General features: G+C 31.8%; 1 protein-coding gene across 3 annotated transcripts in view; it reads left to right on the top strand.

Annotated features, from left to right (window-relative positions):
* The window catches only part of LOC143245114 (uncharacterized), a 58,481-nt gene that overhangs the window by 2,568 nt on the left and 30,671 nt on the right, over positions 1-25,242 (top strand). For 2 of the 3 annotated variants that reach the window (XM_076491011.1, XM_076491012.1), the window contains exons 2-7: positions 3,980-4,047; positions 5,794-5,842; positions 7,809-7,863; positions 8,299-10,395; positions 18,909-19,724; positions 20,219-20,377. In XM_076491011.1, the coding sequence (XP_076347126.1) occupies positions 5,805-5,842; positions 7,809-7,863; positions 8,299-10,395; positions 18,909-19,724; positions 20,219-20,377 (3,165 nt within the window). In that variant the 5' untranslated portion in view covers positions 3,980-4,047; positions 5,794-5,804. Of the gene's footprint in view, positions 1-3,979; positions 4,182-5,793; positions 5,843-7,808; positions 7,864-8,298; positions 10,396-18,908; positions 19,725-20,218; positions 20,378-25,242 lie in introns of those variants that run through there. The other variant, XM_076491013.1, reaches the window with a different exon arrangement.

Here is a 25,242-nt window from a genome sequence, read left to right as displayed (position 1 = left end):
GCTTCCTATAGCAATATGGTATAAAACTTGAGATTGGGTTTGATTTAGTACGAGACATTGGTATTTCATATTTTTTTTTGTAAAGCAGATAGCGAGACGCAGATTATATTAGTAGATGAAGCCTTTGGTTTCTTCTAGCATTGCAAGTTTCGACCTCAGACGTTTTTACTACTACCATTTCGAGTTTTGTAAGTCAGTTTAAGAGACAACCGTAAGAAAAATAATGTAGCCGTTTTTTCTTAAAACGATTTGAATTGGCTAAGACTGTTTTGATGAATCGCTGACCACGTTTTATCCTTAATGCTATATAACTTATAATGGGTTCAGTTATGACCACTGCATATACTTATTTGGCATGTGTAAGGAGGTTCATTTGAAGTAGTGGAAACATTTAGTTTTCTATAACACTATTTAGCCTACTTGAACAAACTTATACTAAAGACATTGCAATAAAAGTAGTAATTAAATAAGCAATGCCTTTTAACGTCTCGAGGAAAACATTTAATATGGCAAGCCAAATAAGCACATTTGATGTACCACGTGATTAGTATCGAATTTCAAAAACAATACAAATTATAACAAAGCGAAACTTTTGTAATAAAGTCACTGTTACAAAGCACAAAACAAAAGTGAAAGTTTCTTTTGCTTAGTGTTATGGAAATAAATAAATTTATTAAAGTTACAGAAGCAATTAATCAAGAAGGAAAATTCGTCTTGAAATAGCCTTTCTATCAACTTAAGTTACATAACATACTGAAGGTATTATGAAAATTGCAGTCTCAGCTCTTGAGACGTTTCGCTCCCGACTGCTTACTCACTGATGATGACTAGAATAAAATTGTTCTTGATGGTCTCGTTACGATTATTGTCATAAGTGAATCTAATTTAGTGAAAAACCAATAGAAATGGGACCCCGCCCTTTAGTCGTTTGCTATTGGTCGACATATATAATAGTGCGTGTTCTGATTGGACAAAGGTTCTAGTCTCTTGTCTGAAGAAAAAAAGTTTAGTCGACGACATACCAGTAGTACTTCGTTGGTTGAAAAAATATTTTGATCAATTATTATTTGAATTAATCCGCATACGTAGAATATTTGAAAAATAAATCATTGGAAAGGGGAACAATCATACGGTTGTCAGTACAATATAATGTATTGGTAAAATAATCAATAAGCTTGCATTTAAAGTATAGTTTAAATATATTAATAAAACATTTTGTGAACAGACTTTGTAATTTATTTTAGTAATAATATTTTCGCGGGATTATTAAGTGTAGACAAAAAGTATATATATAACACACACAAACACATCTGAGCTAAACTAGCCTAACACACAGTTTGTGTGTTATTTTTTCTGTTTGTTTGATTTTTTTAAAGGGAAAAATTACAAACATTGTTGCAACTTTAACTCCAACTCCATTTTGAAAAGTTGGAAAAAGTCAGAACGATAATAAATGTTTTATTACATGAATTGCTAATCTAAATTTCATTTTAATTTTTATATTATAGGAATTTATGTCGTTTTTTTAACTTGAATGACATGAACAATATGAATATATTTCTTGACAAGTAGATAAGCTGTTTTATTGGTTAATTGATAAAAAAAAACAAAAAAACATTAGACACATTAGTTTACCTTGTTCTTTTTATTTATTTTTTGTATATATCTATCCCATTTTTTGTTTTTCATTCATTGCAGTATATAGTAGATATGCAGGTTATGGGGTTATTAAATAACAGGATCACCAACCTTAGGTTTTTACAAACTTTAGACAGGAAGAGTTTTTGTAGCTATGTATGTATGTTTAGAGATAATGTATATAAAACTCAAAATATAAGAACAAAGAAGTAATGTAAGTATTGGCTGTTAGTGGTATATACTAATAGAGCAATGGATAGGTCCAATTGATTAGTATTGTGTTCCTTCAACCATCATACAAACAATCGCAAAAAAAAAGGTTGACGACAGGAAGTGCTCTTAACCATGTCAGCATTAACATTAGTAGGTTTACCATAATAAAGACATTAATGTTAGTAGCTTTGACATAATACAGAGACCCTAACAAGTTTGATAACAATATTTCAGTTATTTGGATAGTTTGAATAATCTGAAGTCAGAATTTTCATTATTTTGGTTTAGTTTTGTGACAACTGATCAAAAACAGTAATAATCAGAAGTACTAATTTCAGTTAATCTATTTAGTTTTAATTGTGTTATTTTGCACAACTTATTCACGTGATCTCTGCTCATAGGTAATTGGTTGATGGGTTAACTCACCCAGCTCTGTTGAATATTCAGTTTTGCAGCAATAATTGACCATCTTTGAGATAGAATGTAGCCAAAATTGGCAAAAAAAATCATTAGCAGAGTTTTTTTAAGAATTAGAATCTTTTGAGTTTGTGGGTGATATAAAGTATATGTTTCTGCAAGTACTTCACCTATGGGGTAAAATGAACACATATCACTTTGATTATATATATTTCATTAAGTATATATTACATATGAAGTGAAGAAAAACCTTTTAAACAAGAAAGTAAATATAATGATGGCTAATATAAATTTTTCAGAAACAATGCATTAGGTATTAGGGATAGCATTTGCATCATCCCTACATAATAGTACAAGCACACAGTGTAATAGAATGTTAACAGATGAAAATAGGATAAATTAAACTTAATTGTGATTGAATAGTCATACATATATATTGAGGTATGTTGATTTTTGCCTGTGGTATTGTGTAGGGATCATATCTCTGTTGTCTTCTTTTCATTGTTTTTGAAGGATCGATACTATGCATCCTTACATTTATCCTTTATAAAGTTTCCTTCTTTGTTTACTTGTTTTTACGATACAGTGTTTAAATAGATCTATGAAGGTTATGACCATATTCTAAATATGATGAGTTTCTAACTGTAATATGGCCTGGTAATTTGTTTTCATTATTAACTTAAGCTTTGTCAAGGAACAACAAATTTATTCAAGAAAGCTAGCTTCAAGGGATAGGAGTAACATCATTTATGCTAGAATTGTGTTGTTTTTTTTATATATTACTTCTAGTTAATTGTACTTATAAAAAAAATGGATACTCTGTTCACGAGTATGTCACCTGAGTGAGATTGGTTGACACTGTTATTTTGGTTTATGAGTTATCCTGTAATAAAAAAAAATAAGAAAAAAATTAAACTTATTGAAATGATATTTAGACATTCCCAGAACTTTTAACTCAGTCATCACATAGATACTGTTATAAAAGGAACTTTGTATAGTGTAGTAAAGTTCTGGTGACCTATTGAGGAGATATTTAAAATATCGTTTCAATGAACAATTTGAGCCATTCTTACACAGACATTGCTACTGCCTGCCTCTTACCTTGTGCTAAAATACTTGTCAAATCTTGTGGTCTTACAGTTAAGAAAACAGTAAATTGACAGTGGTGAAAAGTGTAAATTAAGTTTTTGAAAACTACTTATAACAAAACTATTTTTCCTTTCTCTGTTATGAGTTTTACTCTATATACCAACACCATTTATTACCAAACAGACTTAACTGAAATATTAAAAATAATTTTTAATATACGTATGAAAATTATGTTATTTTATTTTTTTTATTAGAAGATTTTAGGAACAGGTTTCTATTTCATATAGTGATTATAATTGGGATTAGAGTACATTTTTAGTAGCTTTTTTTTTGGGGGGGGGGAGAATCAGGAGTTTGCTGTGAAACTCCTGAAGGTTCATTGTATAAAGTTACTAAGTAAACATTAAAAGTTCCTTGTAATAAGAAAGTCATTAAAATGTATTTGAAAAAATATTGAAAAACAAACAACGATGATGTTTTGCAGCATGGTTATCTCTATATTGTTGAGAACTGAATATGTAATATATACTAATTGAAAAGTTAATGTATTGTGTTGTATGTATATATATTTGTATATTTTTTCTCTTGTTGTACTATATTTTATTAACTTGCTTTATTTCAGAAAGAATATAAAGAAAATGATCATTATGCAGTAAATAAGTGGGATGTGGTCAGAGAGATGATCAACAGGTGATGTACTGTTTCTACAAAAAAACTAATTTTTTTGCCTCATCAGTTATGTGTTGACATAGTCTCGTGAAACTGACTTGACACAAATGAATTTTGGCAGGGTACCACTAAGACAGTTTTATTTTTATAACAAGGTAGTTGGCTTTTGGAATGGGTTGCCTTCAAATCTAGAGATATAGATAGGGAATTTAAGGGAATACTCAATAAAAATTTGGATCATAAGAGCTAGCTCTGATTTTATTTTGTTTAATTTAGTTTGGTGGATGCATGAGCTAGGTTGATTAAAAGAACCCTTTTTATCCATAAATTTTATGTTTGTTTCTATGTAGCATTTTAAATGATACCAGTGTTTGTGACATAGACCCATACTAGATCATAATTAAAGGTATAGCAGTTCTGGTGATTTGACATGTCTTCTTTAATCATTTTATGTATGTGAAGTTATATATAGTTCATGTTGAATATAACAATAACTGTTACTTATGTATGTATATATAGTTCATGTTGAATATAACAGTAACTGTTATATTGTATAGTGTAGTAGTTCTGTTATTATTGAGGAGAATTTCATTGTATGTGAAATTATATATAGTTCATGTTGAATATAACAGTAACTGTTACTTATGTATGTGAAGTTATATATAGTTCATGTTGAATATAACAATAACTGTTACTTGCAGACATCACTGTTAAAACTTATTACTTATGTATGTGAAGTTATATATAGTTCATGTTGAATATAACAATAACTGTTACTTGCAGACATCACTGTTAAAACTTATTACTTATGTATGTGAAGTTATATATAGTTCATGTTGAATATAACAATAACTGTTACTTGCAGACATCACTGTTAAAACTTTGTTTCTGTTTGAGACATGATTTAAAGTGTGGGCAACTAAAATAAAAATGGTTACATGTTCTACAGGAATCACACTTTGAAGGATTGTTACTTTTTAGGGTCAGTGCTGTATTCTTAAAGAAAACTATTAATGGTTTCAGTTCAGTAACATTTAGGTATCTCAGAGTTCCCCAGGCCATTGTATTTATAATTACAGGTATTAATTTTTTAAGAGTAAGAATACAACATTAATAATTTAATAATACTTTTATAAAAGTTTCATAGTGTAATTGATATTTATTTCAATGTTTATTAACTTACTTTTTAATAAAGTCTGTATATCCAGATAAAACCTGTTGACTTTAAAAAAATAATTAGTAATCCTTGACTCGTGCTAAGAAAAAGAGCAATACTAAGAAAGAATATTGGAAAGTAATATGAATTATGGGTATTATTAATAATTTTCACAGTCTGAAATTTTTAACTTTCAATTAACTTACAAGGAAATGCAAAATATACTATGAATTTCAAACATTGTAATCTTTGTTTACTATATAGCACTAGACTGATTAAACATTCTTTAATTTTTCATAGTTTAAATTGAATTTCTTTAACATAAAGAAACATTGAAAACTGAGAAGTGTAAGGGTCATTAATTAACTTTCTTGTTCTCTTCCACTGAATTTGTTGCAAGATAGAAGAACAACATGAAACAAAACCTTCCAAAATAAAGTCTGATTCTAGTAGTCAGGTCATGTATTTGTTAACTGCTAGCTTTGCTCTGGAAAAGAAAAAAAAATCTAACTTGCCACAAGATATGAGATAAAATATTCACTAAGATTTTTTTTTAACAGACATAAGTTATATAAGTGAGTCCATTGTTAAGTTCTCTACTTGTATTTCAGGCAGCTCGGCAATGGATGATGGAGGCCCATCTCTGCTTGATGTAATCAGGTACATCCTTGTGTATTTGTTAAAAATATACCATCCCATAGAACTACATTTGTTACAAGAGTATGTGATGGGCTGCTGTGCTATTTTGTTTTCTAAGAATGAAACAGATTTATACAGTGCCTTTGACATTTAGCATAAATGTTTTCCATTCCTTTGTAAATGGAGTTAATAAAGTAGAAACATTTTACTTGGTTTGTTTAGATCAAGAAAAATAATAACCATTTACATATTTTGCTCTTCCTAGTTATGACAGTAGTATTTGTAGAAGTTGTAGAAGTCATATTTGTAAATGTTATTTGATGCTTTCTAAATAACCTTTGTTGATTGGAAGACTTGAGAGTAAGCAATCACTAGTGCTCTAAATTGCTTAAAGAACTGAGATTTTTTAAGGTTTAACACATCTATGATTTCAAATAATTAAGAGATATGTGAGCAAAAAACACCTGCAGTCAATATGTATTTTAATTTAAACAATTTCCCTAAAATAATTATGGGGGGTAGAATACAATAAAAAAAATTACAAAACTGATAAATAAATACTTAGAAAATTGAAGGCAGATCAGTATAATATTTAATTTGCATAACATATTCTAAAATTATTAAATAATTAAAATATTAATATACTAAAAAATAAATTGCACATATTAGTCAGTATTTTGGAACTAGCCAGCCAGTTTTTAACACTGATTTATAAATACAGCATTTAAGAAGCAAGACTAGTTGGGTTGCCACTTACTGGGAAACAACTATTAAAATAAATTATCATGATCTTGCACACGATAGGTTTAGAGGATGAAAAACATTGGTGGTGTTATTATAAGAAAATGTCAATTTTAATTCTTAAAGGTTAATGTGGCAATATATTCCAACTCTACCCTTTAGTTTTGTGTATGTTATTTTTGCTTAGTTTTAGGCCTTTTGTATTCAGTTATAATATTTGAAAGGTACTGTTTAAAAACTTTTGTCATGATGATTGTATTACAGGTTTCTTTTCTTTTCACCAACCAAAGATAAAATAGAAAATATAATCTATGATGTAGAGGTTCAGTGCATTCTTTGACTTGCCTCACTCTCTGCAGCAAACTGCAGCTTTGTCCATTTGAGACTCATCAGCATAGCTTGAGTCAGGAATCCAAAGAAATTCCATCAGGCCTTTTACAGTGGTGATGTGTGTCTAATATTTATGGTGTTGGTTAGTTATTTTTAACTCACCACATAGTAACTCACTATCTTACCTTTGGTGAAAAGAAATCTGTAATATAATCATCAAACATTTGAACTACTGTATATCAAATAGTGAACTAGTTGTAATACCATAATATTATTTACACACCTAAATCAATTTATATTACTGTAAGTTGAGTTAAGTAGCAAACAGAAACCCAGTAAATATTATACTTGTTTTGATGAATGACATATTCATCTTTGAATCTTGAAAAAGAATGAACATTTAATCCACTGTAAAATGGGGTATTGTACATATATATGAGCATGATTAGTACAGTTGTTTCACTCTACTTTGTTAGGCATCTAACTAATGTCATAAATAAAGACATTGAAATCATAGTAATTTGAGATGTCAGGTTATTAGTTATTATGATTTAGAAGTGGTTAAAAACATTACTTGAATTTACTTTTAGTAAATTTCGAAATTTTGTTTTTTTAAAGGTAGGGATTTTATTGCACATAATTTATTAGTTCTGTGATTGTATAGATTATAAATAATGTAGTAAATAAAAAATATTATAATGATATTTTTTTTTGCAAATTCATGTTGGCCATTCACTGTCACAATATGAAAATTATCTCGATTTTAAGTGTTTTTTTTTACTGGTATTAGTTCAGTATTATTGTTCTTCTTATGAACTAACAATTATTAACTCTTACAATGTTGTGACTTTGTTTTATTTTTTATCATTACTTTGTGAAAAAAAACTTTGTACAAACATTGTCTCTCTTATTTCAGTGATCCACTCCTTCTTCAGTCTTTTCTTGAAGGTGAAACACAAAATTTTGGAAAAGTGAGTGCTATTACATCTTTTAAAGTTTTCACATTGTTAAAAAATATAAAAGTCAGATTTGAGATTTTTTTATATTTATACAACAAGTTATAATTAATAGAAAACAGAATTGTGATTTGAGATTATTGAGAAACACATAAATGTACAATTACTTGTTTTATATGAAAATTCTGAAATTAGCATTTAAATAATTACAAACCTGCAACTTTGTTCCATTAACTAGTATTGTGCTTCTGTATTTTTGCAGATAATAGATAATTTATAGATGCTTGTATTTTTTTGCTCATTTGTTGACTTGTACTTAAAGTTTTCCTATTTCATTTGATCTTATGTTGAAATACTTTTCTTTATGTTGTAAGATGCAAAATATGTTTGGTAGTTAGAGTTAGGAGTATTACAGTTATATAAATTTTTATGGTACTAAATGTTTTTCAGACGCAAGAAGATGGAAAAGTATCAAAATCAATGATATCCACATCTCAGCTATCTGGTCAAGAGCATGTAAAGGCTCCTGAGGTTGTACAAAAGCAGGGCCTTTTTCCTGCTGTTGGCCTGAAGCCGTCCTTAGAGTCCATGGGGTACAGCTTTCATGGTGCTGTAGTTACATCAATGCCCAATTCGTTAGGGATGGGAAATCCCATGATAGGTGGAATTCAAGCTTCCTCTTCGGCTAATACAATTCTGCGACTTTCTACTGATCCAGGTATGCAGCAGGGTTTTTCTTTAGCAGATGCAGCATCCTTACGAGTCTCATCCTCGCAAGTTGTTACAACTTTCCAGTACCTACAGTCTCAAGCAGGTTTGACTGTTCATCCTACCTTGTCAGCATCAGGTGCGACCATTCATCACATACCTTCTCCTGGTGGTGCCACTATTCATCACATTCCCTCTTCAGTACAGTCCCAGCACCATCGACCTTCATCGGCTCCAGCACCGCAGATTGCTGTTCCTTCTCCTTATAATGTGAAATCTCCAGGCCAAGGCCCTCCTTCAGTAAATAGTTTGCCTCCTCCATCTCCAATTCAACAGATACGTTCTCCAAAACCACCCCATGCTCCTTCTCCTGTATCCTCATGGTCTCCAGCACCGAGTGCATCAACTTCATCTCGTGGGACAGGACTTCCAGTTAAACAGCAGACAACTGGTATTGTTAATCAAGTAACTTCATCTTCAATCAGTCATAAACAGAATCCTGTCAAAGCACAAACTTCACAAGTGCAAGTACCCAAACAACCTGTGGTTCAAATCCTGACACCTCAACAAAACACAGCAGGTATGCCACGCTCTTCTCATAGCTCTGGTCGTCCCATTCAACCAAAGCCTCAGCAAATCTTACCAAAGCCTCCTGTTTCTTCTTCAAACCAGTTTTCTGCTCCTCTCTTAAAATCAAGTGGTGGCAGTGCATCTCCTTCAGTGCAACCAAGTCAGGGGTCTATGGGTATTGGTCTAAATGCCCCAGTTAGTGGATCTCCATTGGTTTTGGGGCAAAGCCAGCCTGGAGTGATAGCTGGTCCTCAGGGAACAATTGTACTTAATCAGATTATCCCAGGCCTTCCAGGGCAAAATCCTATATTAATTCAAGGAAATCTGGGAAGCCTGACTGGTGTTCAGTTAGCTCTTCGACCACAACATCCTGGTTCTCTTACAGTATCTAACCACTCAGGCCATGTTATGGCTGCCAATAATTCTGCACTAGTAGCAGCCCTCCAGAGTCCTGGTCAACCAGCTCAGCACCTTCTGGACCAAGGTAAAAGTCCACTCACAGGACAGCAAACTTTATTCATTCCAAATACTATAACACAGCAAGGCCTTCCATCTCAAGGCCTCACACTTGGGGGCACTGGAATCCCAACCAATTCGATTGTACAGTCTTCAGCTCATCCACATACAGTTCTGAACACAAGGCCTAACATTATTCTGGCTCCACGTGTTATGGGTCCTCAACAGTGTATTCAGCTTCAGCAGATTCAAACACCACAAGGACCAATCACAGTGGCTTTAGCACCTGGACAAACCATTACATTGCCACAACTACAAGCTGCAGTAGGTGGTACAGTCTCTGTTCCAAGTGTTCTTGCACCTGGGCAAGGTGTAATGCCCAGTTTACCGGTACAGCATCCTTTGTCACATTCTCTTGTCCCATCACAACAACCACAGATACATGATATTCAGGGCCAACAAGTGGTTAGTGGGATGAATTCACCTCTTCAGTCCTTTTCACACAAATCAGAGACTTTTGTTCAAGTGTCCCAAAGTCCTCCTCTTCAGAACCAACAGGGTATGAGCCTAACACCAGACACATCTTCAGAGTCCTCGAAGCCTGCCAAAGTTCCTAGTGTCAATCTTGCAGAGTTGCTGAAGGAACATGGGATTTTGGATTCTACACCACCATCCTCTCCAGCAGAATCCACCACCCATGATGAATCTGAGGCCAAAAGCGATGCCCTCACTGTGATATCTTTACCTTCTTGTACAGCTTTGACTCAAGTTTCAGTCTCTCACAGTATTTTTTCTTCTACAGTTAACTCACAGGTAAAGGAAGTTTCTCTTTCTATTAATTTATTCTAGAATTTTTTGAGACAAGGTTATTAAATATAGTAAATAAATTATTTATAACATTTGAGTATGCTGGAATGAATGGCAACTGCCTATTGTAAAAAAAACTACAAGTGTGAAGGACAATGATTTAAAATGTCTTCCATCTTCAGGTCAGTGTGTAAACTGTTGCAGGTTTTTTATAGTATCCTGATGGATGTGGAGAATGGGTTTTGATTGGTTTGTTTATCCCCAATTTTAATTAGTGAAAAAACTGCATGTGGTTTCAATCAGTGGTTGTCATACCTCTAAACACAGATTTTGTGAATTTTGTTTTTGTGTTAATGTCAAAAAGTTTTTCAATTTTTATTGTTTTCTGAAATGTTCTGCATCAATTATTTCTTTTTTCCAGTTTATTTTGTGTCCATTTGACATGATGTGTTTTGCAATGGCTGAGTTTTGTATTTTCATGAGTTGTGTTCTGTCTTCATGTTTTTTTTATTCTTGTCCCAGACCATTTTTCTGTTTCTCCAATGTATGCTTCATTACAGGAACTTGGAATTTCATAGATGATATTATTGTATTTTTCATTAGTAAGTTTCTGTTTGGTTCGTACTAAAATGGATCTTATTATATAAGATTGCCACCAGACATCTGTGTTGAGCCTTTTGTCTATGTGTTTGAATTTTTCACTGAAATTTTACATTCAGGTGATGTAAATGGTAGTAGTGGTGTTCTTCATATCTTTGGTTTCTGTTTTGGTTTTCTTCAGAGAGTTTTTGATGAAGGTATAGATATAACTGTGACATTTTGTATTGATGAATGTCTCATTACAAATGCTTTCTTCTCTTGTTTAAACATTGGATTATACTTTGTTTTATCGAAGCTGAATGGTAGGACTGGAAGTGTAGGTATCCGTCAGTGTGGGTGTATTTCTTTACATAGGTGTGATGATTTATTTCTTGTCTGCTATGTGGGTGTATTTCATTACATAGGTGTGATGAATTCTTTCTTGTCTGGTAATGATTATGTCAAGAAACAGTAGGCTGTTTTGTTCTTGTGTTTCTATGATGAAGTGGATTCTTTTGTTTATGGAATCACAATGTTGTAGGGTGGCTGGAAAATGTTCATGTCTTTGGGGCCAGCTAGTGAAGGTGTCGTCATAATAGCATCTGTAGAAACTTAATTTTGTATGTGTGGATGAGAATGCTCTTTCTCCAAAGTCTTCTATGAAAGTGTCTGCTAAAAGTGTAGAGAGTGGTGATCTCATGGTTAGACTATCTGTCTGTTCATAGAATTTCTCATTGTAATGGAAGTAAGTTAACTATTGGCAAGTAGTTGTTTGGTGATGGCATTTATTTTCTTGTCAGTTTAGTGTAATAGAAAGTTGTCATTCACCAGTTGTTTTCTGGTGATATGAATGGTTTTTGAGGTTGGAATGTGTTGGTAAATAGGTCTATGATATCAGAGCTGATAATAATATTCTTTGGTCTGATCAATGCATAAAAATGTTGGAAAATAACAAAACTTTAAAGAATCTTTTTACATTAACCCAATAAAGTCCTCACTAAACAGAGATTTAGGATTAGAGTTGAGTAACTTGTGACTGTCATTAGCTGAAACCACATGCGATTTTTCTACTAATCAGAAGGCTCTGGACCCGTAATCCGAGGGTCAAGGGTTCAAATCCTCATCACACAAAACATGTTAGTCCTTTCAGCCATGGAGGTGTTATAATGTGGCAGTCAATCCCACTATTCATTGGTAAAAGAGTAGCCCAAGAGTTGGCGGTGGGTGGTGATGACTATCTGCCTTCCCTCTAGTCTTATACTGCTAAATTAGGGATGGCTAGTGCAGATAGCCTTCATGTAATTTTGTGCAAATTTCAAAAACAAACAAATCACAACACATCCTCCACATCCACCAGGATACTGTGAAAGACCTCCAACAGCTTACATCACTAACATGAAGACAATTGATGGAAGACTCTTGAATCATTGTCCTTTACACTTGTGTTTTTAGAAAAGCATTTGTCATCTATTCCATTTTTCTCTTCATGAATACTTCATATAAGTAATCTGTCAAAGAATATTTAAGTTGCTTTACTTGTTTCATAGGTTACTTTATAGATTTTTCCTCATATCATTGTTTTGAGGGATCCTAAAACTAATGCCAACACTGAGAAATTTTAGGAATTGAAACTGATTTTGTATTTGTTTTGAAAGTTTAAAAAGTGTGATATGTTATTGAATTGAAAAGAACATCTCTATTAGGTATTATAAAGTTCATGAACCTTGTAATACCTAGTAGAGATGAACTAATCACACAGGTAATGAATAACCACAGCAACAAGAAGTATGTTGAACTAATAAATGGAAGCAGCACTTCAGGTAAGTTTTTTAAATAATGAATATTGAATTCCTCAATGTAAGCTGTAGTGCTGAAGATGTAAACTGAATGCTGGAAACTTTCATATATATGGGTTTCTTTTTTGTCGTCCATCACCTGACACTTTACACTGTTTTGCTTTGTTTGCTAAGCCCTTGCTTTTATTCTTTCTGTGTGAATGTCCTGTTAAGGGCCATTTGAGATGGTTACAGTGTGAGGCTTATTGATATCAATCAATAATGAATAAATAAGTTCAATGAATAAAGGAAGGAATATGTGAAATGACATATTACTTCATATGTCATTTAGTAAGTTCAATGAATAAAGGAAGGAATATGTGAAATGACATATTACTTCATATGTCATTCAATTTACTTCCCCATTTGCACTAGACTGTAGTTTCAATTCATCACATCACTTTAGTACTGATTTGGTGAGCAAACCAAAGAGATACATTAGACTTTCATGCAGTAACAGAATGCAAACAGTTTTTTGGGATTTATGTCAAATCCTCCAAATTACTGTAAAATATCAGTGGAAAAGTCAGAACTTGTTTAAAGAATGTACATGTTTGTTTATTTATTTTTACTTATTGAGATGTTATTTTTAATTTATCACACACTTGTAGCTTTTTTTTCTTTTTACATTTGAAGCTTATTTCTTTTGTGTTTGTAGAAGCATAATTACTGATAAGATGAGTTTTTGCTGTGTTTTTGCTTTATTCTGAAATTAGCAGGGCAATTATATACACTAGCTATGGTAGAATAACATTATTTGGGCTTAAATACAACAGAATATTAGGAAAACAAGGGACAGTTGTTCCATTGTCATTTGTGCTGAAGTAATGTCCTAAGGATGTCACATGAACTTGCAGCATCAGTATTTTATTATAATCACTACTTTGATTGCCTTTTTTTATAGTCTCAGTTTTTTCTTCTTCTGAGTTCTATAGTGAAATTGTTAGTCAGTGGCTACTTCTGTTGAAATATTTATTCTTATTATAGATGCAGTAATTGATTGTCATTGATTATATATTATACATACACCTGCATAAGAAAAATGTAGAATCTTATATGATATACTCCACACATAAATTGTACTAAGTTAGTATGAAGTTAGAAGTGTAGAATAAATGTTTCAGCTTAGGGACAACAAGAGACCTGTTTATCCATCTTGGGTCTCCTATTCTCTAAGCCAAACTAAACTATTAATCAAATTATTTTTAAAAAAATATATATATATAAAGCCATGCCTTATTTGCCATATATCTATTAAGCATTCTTTTAAATTCACTCAAACTTACTGCCTACACAACATCCAAAAGCAACCCATTTCCATAGATCAACTATCCTGTTTAAAAAATAAAATTGCCTTAGTTGAAGATGACTTCTACCTTGCTTAGATCTGTATTTGTGACCCCTGGTTCTATAATTCTCACTGTTAAGTATGAAAAATGTTGATACATCAACATTATCAATTCCTTTCACAATCTTAAATACTTTAATCACATTCCCTATAACTCTTCTTTTTTCAAGAAAAATTTCAGAAGTCTTAACTTCTCATATGTATGACAATCTCTCCATTCCAAGTACCATCTTCTGAACCCTTTTCCAATAATTCAGTGACTTTCCTAAAGTAAGTAGCCCAAGACTGAATATGGTACTCCAAATGTGGCCAAACTTGTGGTGTAAACAATGAAATTATAAACTCTTTAGATTTCTATTCAATATTCCTGTAGATACAACCTAAAATCCTATTTACCATACCACTACAGCACACTTCTTGGATGGCTTAAGAGATTTAACAACCATTCCACAAAGATCATTCAGATTATTCCCATCCAAATTATAAGTCAAATTATGATAATCCACATGCATTATCTTGCATTTATCATAATCCAAATACACCTAGCATTTATTTGCCAAATTCACCAAATAATCTAAATCCTTTGATAGATCATCAGTATCATCTTTACAGTCAGCAACACCGAAAATCTTAATTTCATCTGCAAATTTATGTAATTCATTGACCATATCTTCATGTATGTCATTAATATAAATGAAAAAGAGCAATGGTTCTAAGACTGAGACTTGAGATAAACCACTTGCAATGTTAATCCATTTTGACTGAACTCTATTTATAACAACTCTCTGCATTCTTCCATCTAGCCACTCTCCTATCCAATTAGTTAACTATTCCTTCATACTATACAAGTAAGTTTCTTCACAAAACTTTTATGTGGTACTTTGTCAAATGCTTTCTGAAAATCCAGATATACCAATTTTACACCCTTACCTTCATCTACATAGGCAATAATATTTTTCAAGGCATGTCAAAAATGTTGTAAGGCAAGAGTTTCCCTGAGTAAAATCATGTTGAGTGTCCAATAAAATTCTAAACACTGTTAAATGACTTTGTAAAGTGTCTTTTATCAGACACTTCAAAACTTTTTCATGACTGATATAACACTAATAGACTTATAATTACTGGGACAATTTCATACCTCCATTTAATATAAGAGTGACATTAGTTAATTTCCAATCTGTTGGTACTTGTTCACTATTCAAGGACTTACAAAAAATCGTGGCAAGTGGTTCACATACCCAAACCTTGGCCTCTTTTAAAACCCTTGGAGAAGTGTTATCTGGTCCAGGAGTCTTATCATTCTTTAAACTTTTCAAATTTATTTTAACAAGCTCAGAGTTTATGCATTTGTCTTGTTTAACTTTTCTTTTATCTGTCAATTTCGTAAGGTGAGGAATACTGCTTAAGAAGTCTTCATTAGTAAAAACTGAAGAAAAAATAGAATTTAATAGCCTAGTAATTTCATAATCATTAGATTCAGCCCTTCTTTTTTCATCCCTCAGGGATCCTGTGTTTATTCTAACATTTTATTTACCCCTAATTTACTTTAAAAAATCCTTACTGTTAATTCTTATGTTTTCAGCCAATTTTTTATACATCGTTTTGGATGTCCTAATTTCAGGTTTGACCAACTTTCTTGATCTTTTATAATCTTCTAAAACACCAGTGATTTCAGTTTCTTTAATCTGTGATGCTTTTCTTTAATTTTATATCTTATACCTTTTGTGAGCCATGATAACAAGCCTGTGTGCAGAATTTTTAAAAGGGGGTTCTAATTTGTGAGATCAAGGCCAATGCATATTATGCAAAATGAGCATGCAAAATATACTAATGCTATGGGTGTCTGGGGGCATGCCCCTTAGAAAATTTGTAAAAAGTAGGTATTATTAGATTAAATCTGGAAACAGTTTTGTATAAAATAGCACTCGAATCATAATCCAAGGGTCATGGGTTCGAATCCCCATCACGCTAAAAATGCTTGCCCTTTCAGATGTGGTGGCATCATGAGGTGACAGTCAGTCCCACTATTCATTGGTAAAAAGAGTAGCCCAAGAGTTGGCAATGGGTGGTGATGACTAGCTGCTCTCCCTCTAGTCTTATGCTGCTAAATTAGGGACAGCTAGCACAGATAACCATTCTGTATTATTGCCCAAAATTCAAAACACAAAGCAAAAAATATAGCTCAAACAATCATGTGGCTGTTCACATAAAATCCACAAACATCTAGTGAAAAGATGATAAATCATCATTCTGTTGTAATACTGCATTTGGAGCTAGACTTAAATCAACGTAAATATATATGTTTTACTATAGTAAAGTACTGCACTATCTTCATGCAATGTAGTTAGTAATTGTTCGATTATATTTCTGATTTAAATGGTATTGTACAACAGTGGTGTATTAACTATTTCAGTCATTGGGTATCGTATACATACATGTACAACAACTGAAATAACACACGTTAGCATGCTCTATTCTTCTGGGGTGATTTCCATAAATAACTTGTAGTTTCAGTGTTGATAACAATTATGTAATAAAGCTATAGCCTTCACTCTTTCTTTGGTTTGTGGACATTTCAGCTAATTATTCAACAGGCGGAGAACAGATGCTAAACGTTCAAATGAACATGAACTTGTGTCAGAAAGTTTCAGTAAAATAAATATATTTGGCACAATCAAATACACGTAAGCAGTTTGTTGTAAGCAGCTGTGTTATCACTATTTTTTTTACATCACACAGATAAAGAGTTCAGTCACACACCTTTTGTATACGTGTTTGTGGATACCCATGATGAGGTTTGTGGGTGGTCCTTATTACTTTCTTTGAAGTATGTTTATTCCTCATTTATAAAAACATGAAAAGCTGGAAACTTGATGAAATATTCAACATGTTAAGATATACAAATTTTATTAATATTAGTTTATACTGAGTTGTTTGGGTGTACAAATGTGATCATATCTATTAAGTGACCAGTCTCAAGTATGCTTATGTGATAATGTTCATTTTATAAACATTATTAGAAGTTCAAAGTGTTTTGCTGGGAGTTTTAGCTTGTAATCTTGTGGAATTAATGCTGACATGATAACTTCAAATTTATGGTTCTCAAAGTGTTTAAGAATTATTTGTTAGTCATTAATCCACCTCAGTGATTAATAGTTGTGACATTGTTATGAAGAAGTGGATAGTGACAGGCAGAAAGTGAAGGGTATAGGTTTCTTTTCATTTTATCATCATAATGAAAGTTTTGGTTTTATTGTTACTTAAATGACTTAAAGGTTAAAAATTAAAATTTTTATCAAGAAATTATGGTTTTAGTCTTTTAGTAATTATTCATCATTAACCTTAGTCCATTGTGCTTTATTATCTGTTGTGGTTCTTTTAAAGCTTTCCTATTACTGGTTTAGTTCTATGTGCAAAGTTATTTGGAAACAATCAAATCTTCTAAGGGTCTATTAGGTTATGAAAAAGCTGTTTCTGCTCTTTTCAAATAAAATTCTCCAAAGATTAACCTGGTGCCCAAAAAGATTAAATGGTCTTTCATAAACAGTAACTTGTATTTTGTTATAATAAATGAGAATGGTTGTATCATGTTAACCCTATGGTAGAGTTATAAATTTCAGGCTGGTAAATCCAAGTTCAAATCCATGTGGTACCACAAAATATTTCCTGCATGTTGAAATTATTTTGAAATCTTTCCACACATCATCTGTTGTATGTTAATGTTGGGTTCTGAGATCATGTTTCAGGAGGCTGTATCATAAATATCTGTTGGAGTTATGTTGTGAGGCTTAAAGTATTCATGATGTAATTGTTATCATTCCATTCCTTTGTGCTACCTTTCTCATGAAATTTGTTGTTTGTTTTTAGTTGTGACTGTGGCTTATGAAATTTTTAACTTGTGAGCTTTTATCAGTTTTAAATCATTATTAACTTGTTAACAAAGTTATAAGATGTGGCCAACATTACTCTTATGGCATTTGTTTTTTACCAAAAGCTTTCTTTTTTAAAGACAATCCTCACTTTACAGTTAGGGTGTTGCTCTGGATTGTAGCTTTTGAGACTGTGGTAGTGTAAGTTTCCATTGAGTGAAGAACATTAAAGATGTCTTTTTTTTTTTTCTTCCTAAGTATTGTGTAAATTGGCTCTTCATAGTTTGGTAGTTTTAGTGGATGAGCATTCTTTCTCAGAAAGAACTGTTACATATGTTTACCTTCATGTAGTAATATGGTTGAGTGGTCAAGACTTCTCCTTGAACCAAATACTCAGTTGTGCTAAACATGATGTTCGTGTGACCACAGATTGTATCATTGGGAAAGACATATTACTGTATTAATTACTCATATAAGATGTTGTTAGTCTTTTCTGTCTTTCATTCACCAGAAAATTCAGTCATATCTGTGGGGATTTTAGAACTACAAGTTTATAACTTGTTAAAAAAATGAAGACTATTTTCTGCTTCATCATCTCTTTTTATAACTAAACTTTAAAAAAGTAAACCCTTTTTTCTAGCCTAAACATTACTCTTATATAAATTATGACACCTATACTAAGTTAACTTTGAAGTCAATTTTTTAATATTGTTTTAATAACCTTTTATTCAAGATGAAGTAATTTTACACTTTGATTAACAGTATGAAAGTTTTTTACTTTATTAATGGCAGACATGTACACCAAATTTATATAGTTTTAGTGAATTGGAGAATAAGAAAACATTATAGTGTTTTTGACTATAAATTTCTTAATTGTGACTTTTTTAGGCTTATTACTCTCTTCCAACCCAAGCTCAGTTTTCCATGGCTCCAGATGGCTCTCTTATTATGCAACAAGCAAACCAAACAGCAGGTGGAGCTGTAGAACCAAGTGTGGTAATGAGTTCACAATGTAGCAATACCTCTGCATCTAGCAATCTTACTATTCCAAATTCCGGGAGACTCCAGAGTGGTCATTCTGCTCTGCTTGAAAGACTCAATGCAGGCCCTGCTGTTCAAGTGCCAGATGTGGTTACATCAATGGCAGTGGCTTCTTCTGAAAGTTCCACATTGTCATCAACATCCAGGAACACTTGTCTGTCTTCTGGTGCTACACTGCTTCCTCTGACAGTTCAGAACATCAATAACAATGTAGTTTCTGCTAGTGGTCAGATCCAATCAGGTTATGTGACTTTGCCCATTATTACCTCTAATACAGACTCAAAACTATCTGCTGTATCAGCAGTTCCTTTTACCACTAGTTGTACTACAACCAACACAGTACTCACTGCTGCTTCCATATTAAGTGATAACAATATTAATCATTTACTTGTTGGTGTTCAGCCAGTTCAACTTCCTGGTAACACAGGCCCCACATTAGTAGCAAATGTGAAACAGCCTATACCAGTTCCTTCAGGACTTTCAGGAAGTGCAGTAGTGACACCCACAGTAACTGATACAAGCTCGGATGTTTATAATAACTCTGTACAGAAAACCTTGTCCACTTCCAGCCAACTCCAAAGCTTGCCAGATTCAAACAGTAGGAACAAAGGAGGCCCTTCTAATAGAGGACAGACAATCCCTCTGAATATAAGAAGCCAACAGGTGTGGTTAAATGAAAATTTATCTTGAAAATTAATCAACTCAGTTTATGATAACTTAAGAAATTTCCAAGAAGCTCAGAAATGTACAATAAAATAATTTATTATTTTGAAAATATTTCTTATCCAATGAAATCCTCTGTCAGTTTTTCTTGTTCAGTTCCTCTTGATCATGTCCTTTTAGATTTAAACTTTGCATTTGGTATTTTTGTTCTAACTTAAAAACCTTAAAATTTGATTGATCTTAGTTTTGACACAAGTGTTTTGTGTAATATTATTTTAAATTTGAAAACACAGGCAGAGCTTGCACTCATACTTTCTGTGTATAAACTGTCAGAGTACTTTTCAGTTTTCTACTGTCATTATTTGGGTAATTTTATTTCAAGAAAAAGTTTTGTCATTTGATATGTATATATACTTATAGCAACTTAGAAAATATTTACATGTATAATGTTTTTTAAAGGTAGGATTTAACCATTTTTGTTTTTTAACCATTAGGTATTTAAAAGGTTACAAGAACAGATAGGAGAATTGTTGTCTAACAAATCTCCCTCTTCACATCAGCAGCAACTCTTACAGCAGTTATTGAATCTTCAACAAAAAATTGTACTTCAAGCTCAGATGGTACAATCACATCAGAATGTACCTCAAGTGCAGGTGAATTTATAACTTTTGTTATTAAAACATATTTGGTTTGTACTTCGAATGATGCGGAGTATTCCAGCTTTAAGTTGGTGGGTTTGAATTTTGTATAGAATGCTATTGTTTTGTTTCTTGTGCTTGAAATATTGGACCCTGCTAATGCATAGAGCTTGTAACTATGTTTAACTCAGTTTTTCACTATAAGATAGTAGTTTTATTCTGAATAACTGATGTCAGTATCACAAACCACTGACATCTAGAATGAAAAGTAGTGCACAGTTTTGAATATCTAAGAATTTTAGAATAATATCCGTCACACTTCTTAAGAAATAACACTGGGTAATAGAAAAACGTTTCCTCTGCTACCAGAGAAATAAACAGCTGTTTCTGAGTAATTTGTTGATGTTGAATCTCATTCTAAAAAATTATCTTGAAAGTTACTGATCACCCATAGTTTTCATATTATGGTAGATTTATTCAAAATATTCTTATGTATTGTGAAATTATATTTTTCTTTAATAACTTTATCTGTTCTTTGAAAATTGCATTTGAGAATGCACTATCTGCATGCTTTGATAAGTTTATTTCATGTTCACAGCATGACCAACAAGAATCAATAGCTCATTAGTGTTTTCATTGTACAAAAGTACAGTTTTCAGACTAATTTTAGATGAACCAGTCTTATCGTTCAGTACTTAATTCTTCCATTAGTGCATCAACATTTGTACAGAAACATAAAGTATCGTGCATGCTGTAATGAGATGCAAGGCTTTAATGGTGACTTTGGTTAATTTAAACTCATGTTCCTGGAGCTAATAAGTTCCATTGCTATAAATGAGACCCAAGAAGTTCCCCATGAAGGTTTGATAGAGACAAGTCATGAATTGGGTCACTTAGCTCTACTTGATGAGGTAGTCTATGTTTAGGTGTCACAGGAAGAGAATTACTAGATGAAGAAGCTGATTCGTTGTTTTCTTCATGAGATAACTCTTCTCTTTCCTAATTTGCTGATGGATGTGGCACTGGAAGACTATCCACATGAGATACTGGTTTCATTGCAGATGCAATATCTGGATATTTAATGTATTGTTTAGTTTTACTTGAATATCCAGAAACATTGATCAAGCAAAAATAACAGTTAATTAGATGATCTTTTAGTTCATGCCATAACACAGGAACTAAAAATAGTATATTTACTCTTATCTTTTTCAGCTATTGTGTCAAGCTGAATGCACAAACTGTACAATACATGTAAAATGTGTTTTTTCTTGGTCACCAATTTTCACCAAGAATGGTTGTAGTGAGCTACCTTGTTTGATATTTTTCCTTCATGAAAGTGTAATATATTTTCTGCAAATGTTATAGAGACTGTTTTGATTATTTTTACACTTTAAGATTTAAGACTTTAGTTAAACTGGAGGTAACTAGCATTTTAAATGGTTTTTCTAAAAAATATAAAAAATATATTTTCAAAACTAGAATTTAAAAGATTTAAAAGCAAATTTTGTAGAGACTGATTATACCTAATTAGACTTTTTTTTTATTGTGTGTGGAGCACAGTGAAGTGGAAAACTGAGTGAGTAAGAGGCATCTGACTCTGCTCCTTTTATGCTCAGACAAGGGACTTTTTAAATGTTCTAGCAAACTGAGCATATGAGGATTTCTTGATTCTTGGGCAGAGTAGGTGAATAAAAGTAGTGCAATTTTCTACAGTTGTATTGAGAGCAAATAGCATATTTGAACAATATATTTGGAATTTTATCCCAGTACAATACAATCAGTGTTTGAAGTTATTAGACATATGTACCTTTAACTCATTAATTTTGCAACATAAATCTTTTGTACTGAGTTGATCGCATAGTATTTCACACAGTGCCAATAAAATATTGAAACATTATAATGTCTCAAAATCTGAAGGCAAATGAACAAAGTTTGTCTGCATTTTTTAAAATTAGTAACATCAAATTACTCTAATTTTCTTCAGTAGCAAATGTTTTTGTTGTTCAATGTAATATGTGCCAAAACACACTAAATATATTCAGTTTTTAACTTATTGCATCCCATGCTTGTTTTTTTTTTGCTTTTTAAAAAAACAAACTTTATGATATCAGTAGAGTGAGAATACCTGTTTCTTACCAAAATGTATTATTATTGAAAACCTTGTTTACATTATGTTTACTTCTTATTTAAAAGACAATGTTGTAGTTGAGTGGAGCCCGAGTCCTTGCAAGAAGAATATAAGTCATCAAACAAACATTATTAATTTACTAACCACAAATATCTTAAATTTTAGTTCTACAGTTTTGAATTTTGTATTGTCCTGGTGTGTTTGTTTTTCTTTTCTTTTTATGTTTTATTGTACTTTGCTGTTGTGTTAATCATATGTTCCATTGTTGTTGTTGTTGTGTTGAATGTCCTCAGTTAAGTATGGGGTGTGTGTGTGTATATATACTGTATTACTTCAAATTTAAGATGCACCTTTTTCGCATTTTTCTGAACTGAAAATTAGGGTGCATCTTACACTTGAGGTTTTATATTTCACTCTTCGATAGTTTTAAAAACATTGTTTTCCTTGAACAACAAAGAGTTTTGAAAAAATCCTGCATTAACAAACAGATTGGACTATATTTTAAAAAGAACTCAGCTTTGAAAAATAAAAAACGTGTACAAAACATCAAATTTGCCTGTGCCAACACCTCTAAAGGTGTTGTTTGGATATCACCATCCTCAGTATTTGTCTGACTTTCCTGCTGTTCAGGTGCTGTTTTATTGTGTTTGTTATTTTTATTTTTTTTTTTAATTTATGGAAAAGTGTTTTACATATGATGCTGAATTTAAAAGAAAAGTTATTATGTGTGCTGAACAGATTGGGAATTGTGCAGCTGGTAAAAATTATACAGTGAGTGAGGCAAATGTTTGTCGTTGGTGTGGTATGAAAACCAAGTTGTTTTCTTGCAAGAAAAGTACAAATTCATTTTCTAGCCCAAGAAAAAGAAGACATCCTGAAATTGATACTGCCATTTTAACGTATCTCAGAGAGTTACAAAATAAAGGACTGCCTATAACGAGGGAAGTCTTAATATTAAAGGTAAAAGAATGTGAAGGAAATATTGGTATTTTTCTCAAAGCTAGTTGTGGCTAGTGTGAGAAATTTATAAACAGAGAAGGTTTATCATTACGGTGAAGGACAACAATTAGTCAAAAATTGCTGTCAAATTTTAAAGATGCGGAAGATGAAACACAAGATGACATTCTTTGGGACAATAGTGAATCAAGAGATGAAGATACTTCAACTTCAGAATATAATAGTGAGTCAGAAAAAACATGAGAGTAGCATTCTGATTAAATAAAGAAAGCAGGAAGGAACATTAATGTGATGAAAATTTTAAATTTCCTATATATTTTATTATATTTTATTTTAAATACATTATTAACATTTATAATTTATTAATAAACTCTTTTAAAACATATTTACTTCTTTCTAATTGTTATCCAAATTTTTTCCCTGAAAATCCCTTTTTAAAAGTGGTGTGCATTTTAAATTAGAGGACATCTTAAATTCGAAGTAATACAGTATATGCTACAGTTAGTTATGATATAATTATTTACTGGGTTCATAAAGTGGTGGTTCATATTTGAGTCATCTGATGTTTTGAATGTTTTTTTGGAGTTGTTCTTTAAAGGTGCATGCTTTCTATTTATTTGTTTATTACTATGTTTTAATATAGCATAGGTAGTGACAATTGTTTTGTTTGATATTGTAGCTTTTGTTTTTATATGGGACTAGAAATATTTGGGATCTGTTTTTCAGTCTGTTTGTCTACAGAAGATGTTCCATTTTTGTGATTTTTGTAGTTTAATTTTGATTCTGAGAATATTTATATACATTTTTGTTTGTGAGTCACTGGTTGTTGTATACTCTTTTCTTAATCTTCGTTCCTTTATTTTGTCGATTATGTCACTGTCTGTATACTGGTAAAACTTTTAAATTCCAACAAGGTACTTGATTTCCACTCCCATACATAGCTATTCTTCTTCAGTGTTACTCTCTATTTGCAACTTTTTTTTTTACATGCCTTTATCCTTTCATTTCCATTTATCCCATGAGTCATGCAGTTTAACTTATTCTCCCTTGTAACGCACCTTCGCCAATGATAATGCCACACACCTATGCAACTCCTGTGTTGTATTACCTAAATGTCAATTCTTGTTTGGCAGTGGTCATTTTTAGACATTTAGTTTATGCTTTCTTCAAGTGTTTTTTTTTATATATATATATATCTTTGTATCAATCTCTGTCAACAAGTTTGCTATTTATTATACAATAGTAATGTTTGCAGCTTATTCTGAAATGAAATTGGTTTATATTTCTACCTAGTTACATAAGTTAATACTTCATTAAACCTTTTTTTCTATTTTTTCTTTCTTTATGTCAAAACAGTTGGATTTGGTTCTTCATTTTGAATTGTAAATTCTAAGTTACCACTATGAAGGTTATATATTCTGTCAGCATATTTACACAGGCTTCAGGTGGTGGTTCTAGACTGGGGAATTTGGGCTTTACTTTGTCAGGATTTTGTTTGTTCAATGAGCTAGCCATCGTAAGGCCTCAATTTCAGTTTCAGGGCCTACAAATTTTGAAACACTGTCCACCAACTTTGTAAAGATCAGTCATTATGGTTTTGGACTATTATTGTCAATAGTTATATGGGTTTAATAACATTAATTATTTAGACTGATCAATACTCCTAGTTAATTTCATGTTTGAAATGAGAACTTAGTTGCATCTTTTGTCATATGATGCTAGATTAGGCTTAGCATGGGTCTTTGTTGTTATGGAATTACCTGTAATTCATCTCACTAGTATATCATAAGTTAGG

This window comes from Tachypleus tridentatus, chromosome 2, assembly GCF_004210375.1.
Source record: "Tachypleus tridentatus isolate NWPU-2018 chromosome 2, ASM421037v1, whole genome shotgun sequence".
Lineage (NCBI taxonomy): Eukaryota > Metazoa > Arthropoda > Merostomata > Xiphosura > Limulidae > Tachypleus > Tachypleus tridentatus.
The sequence above is the reverse complement of the archived record's forward strand: the minus strand, read 5'-3'. Positions and strand labels throughout refer to the sequence as shown.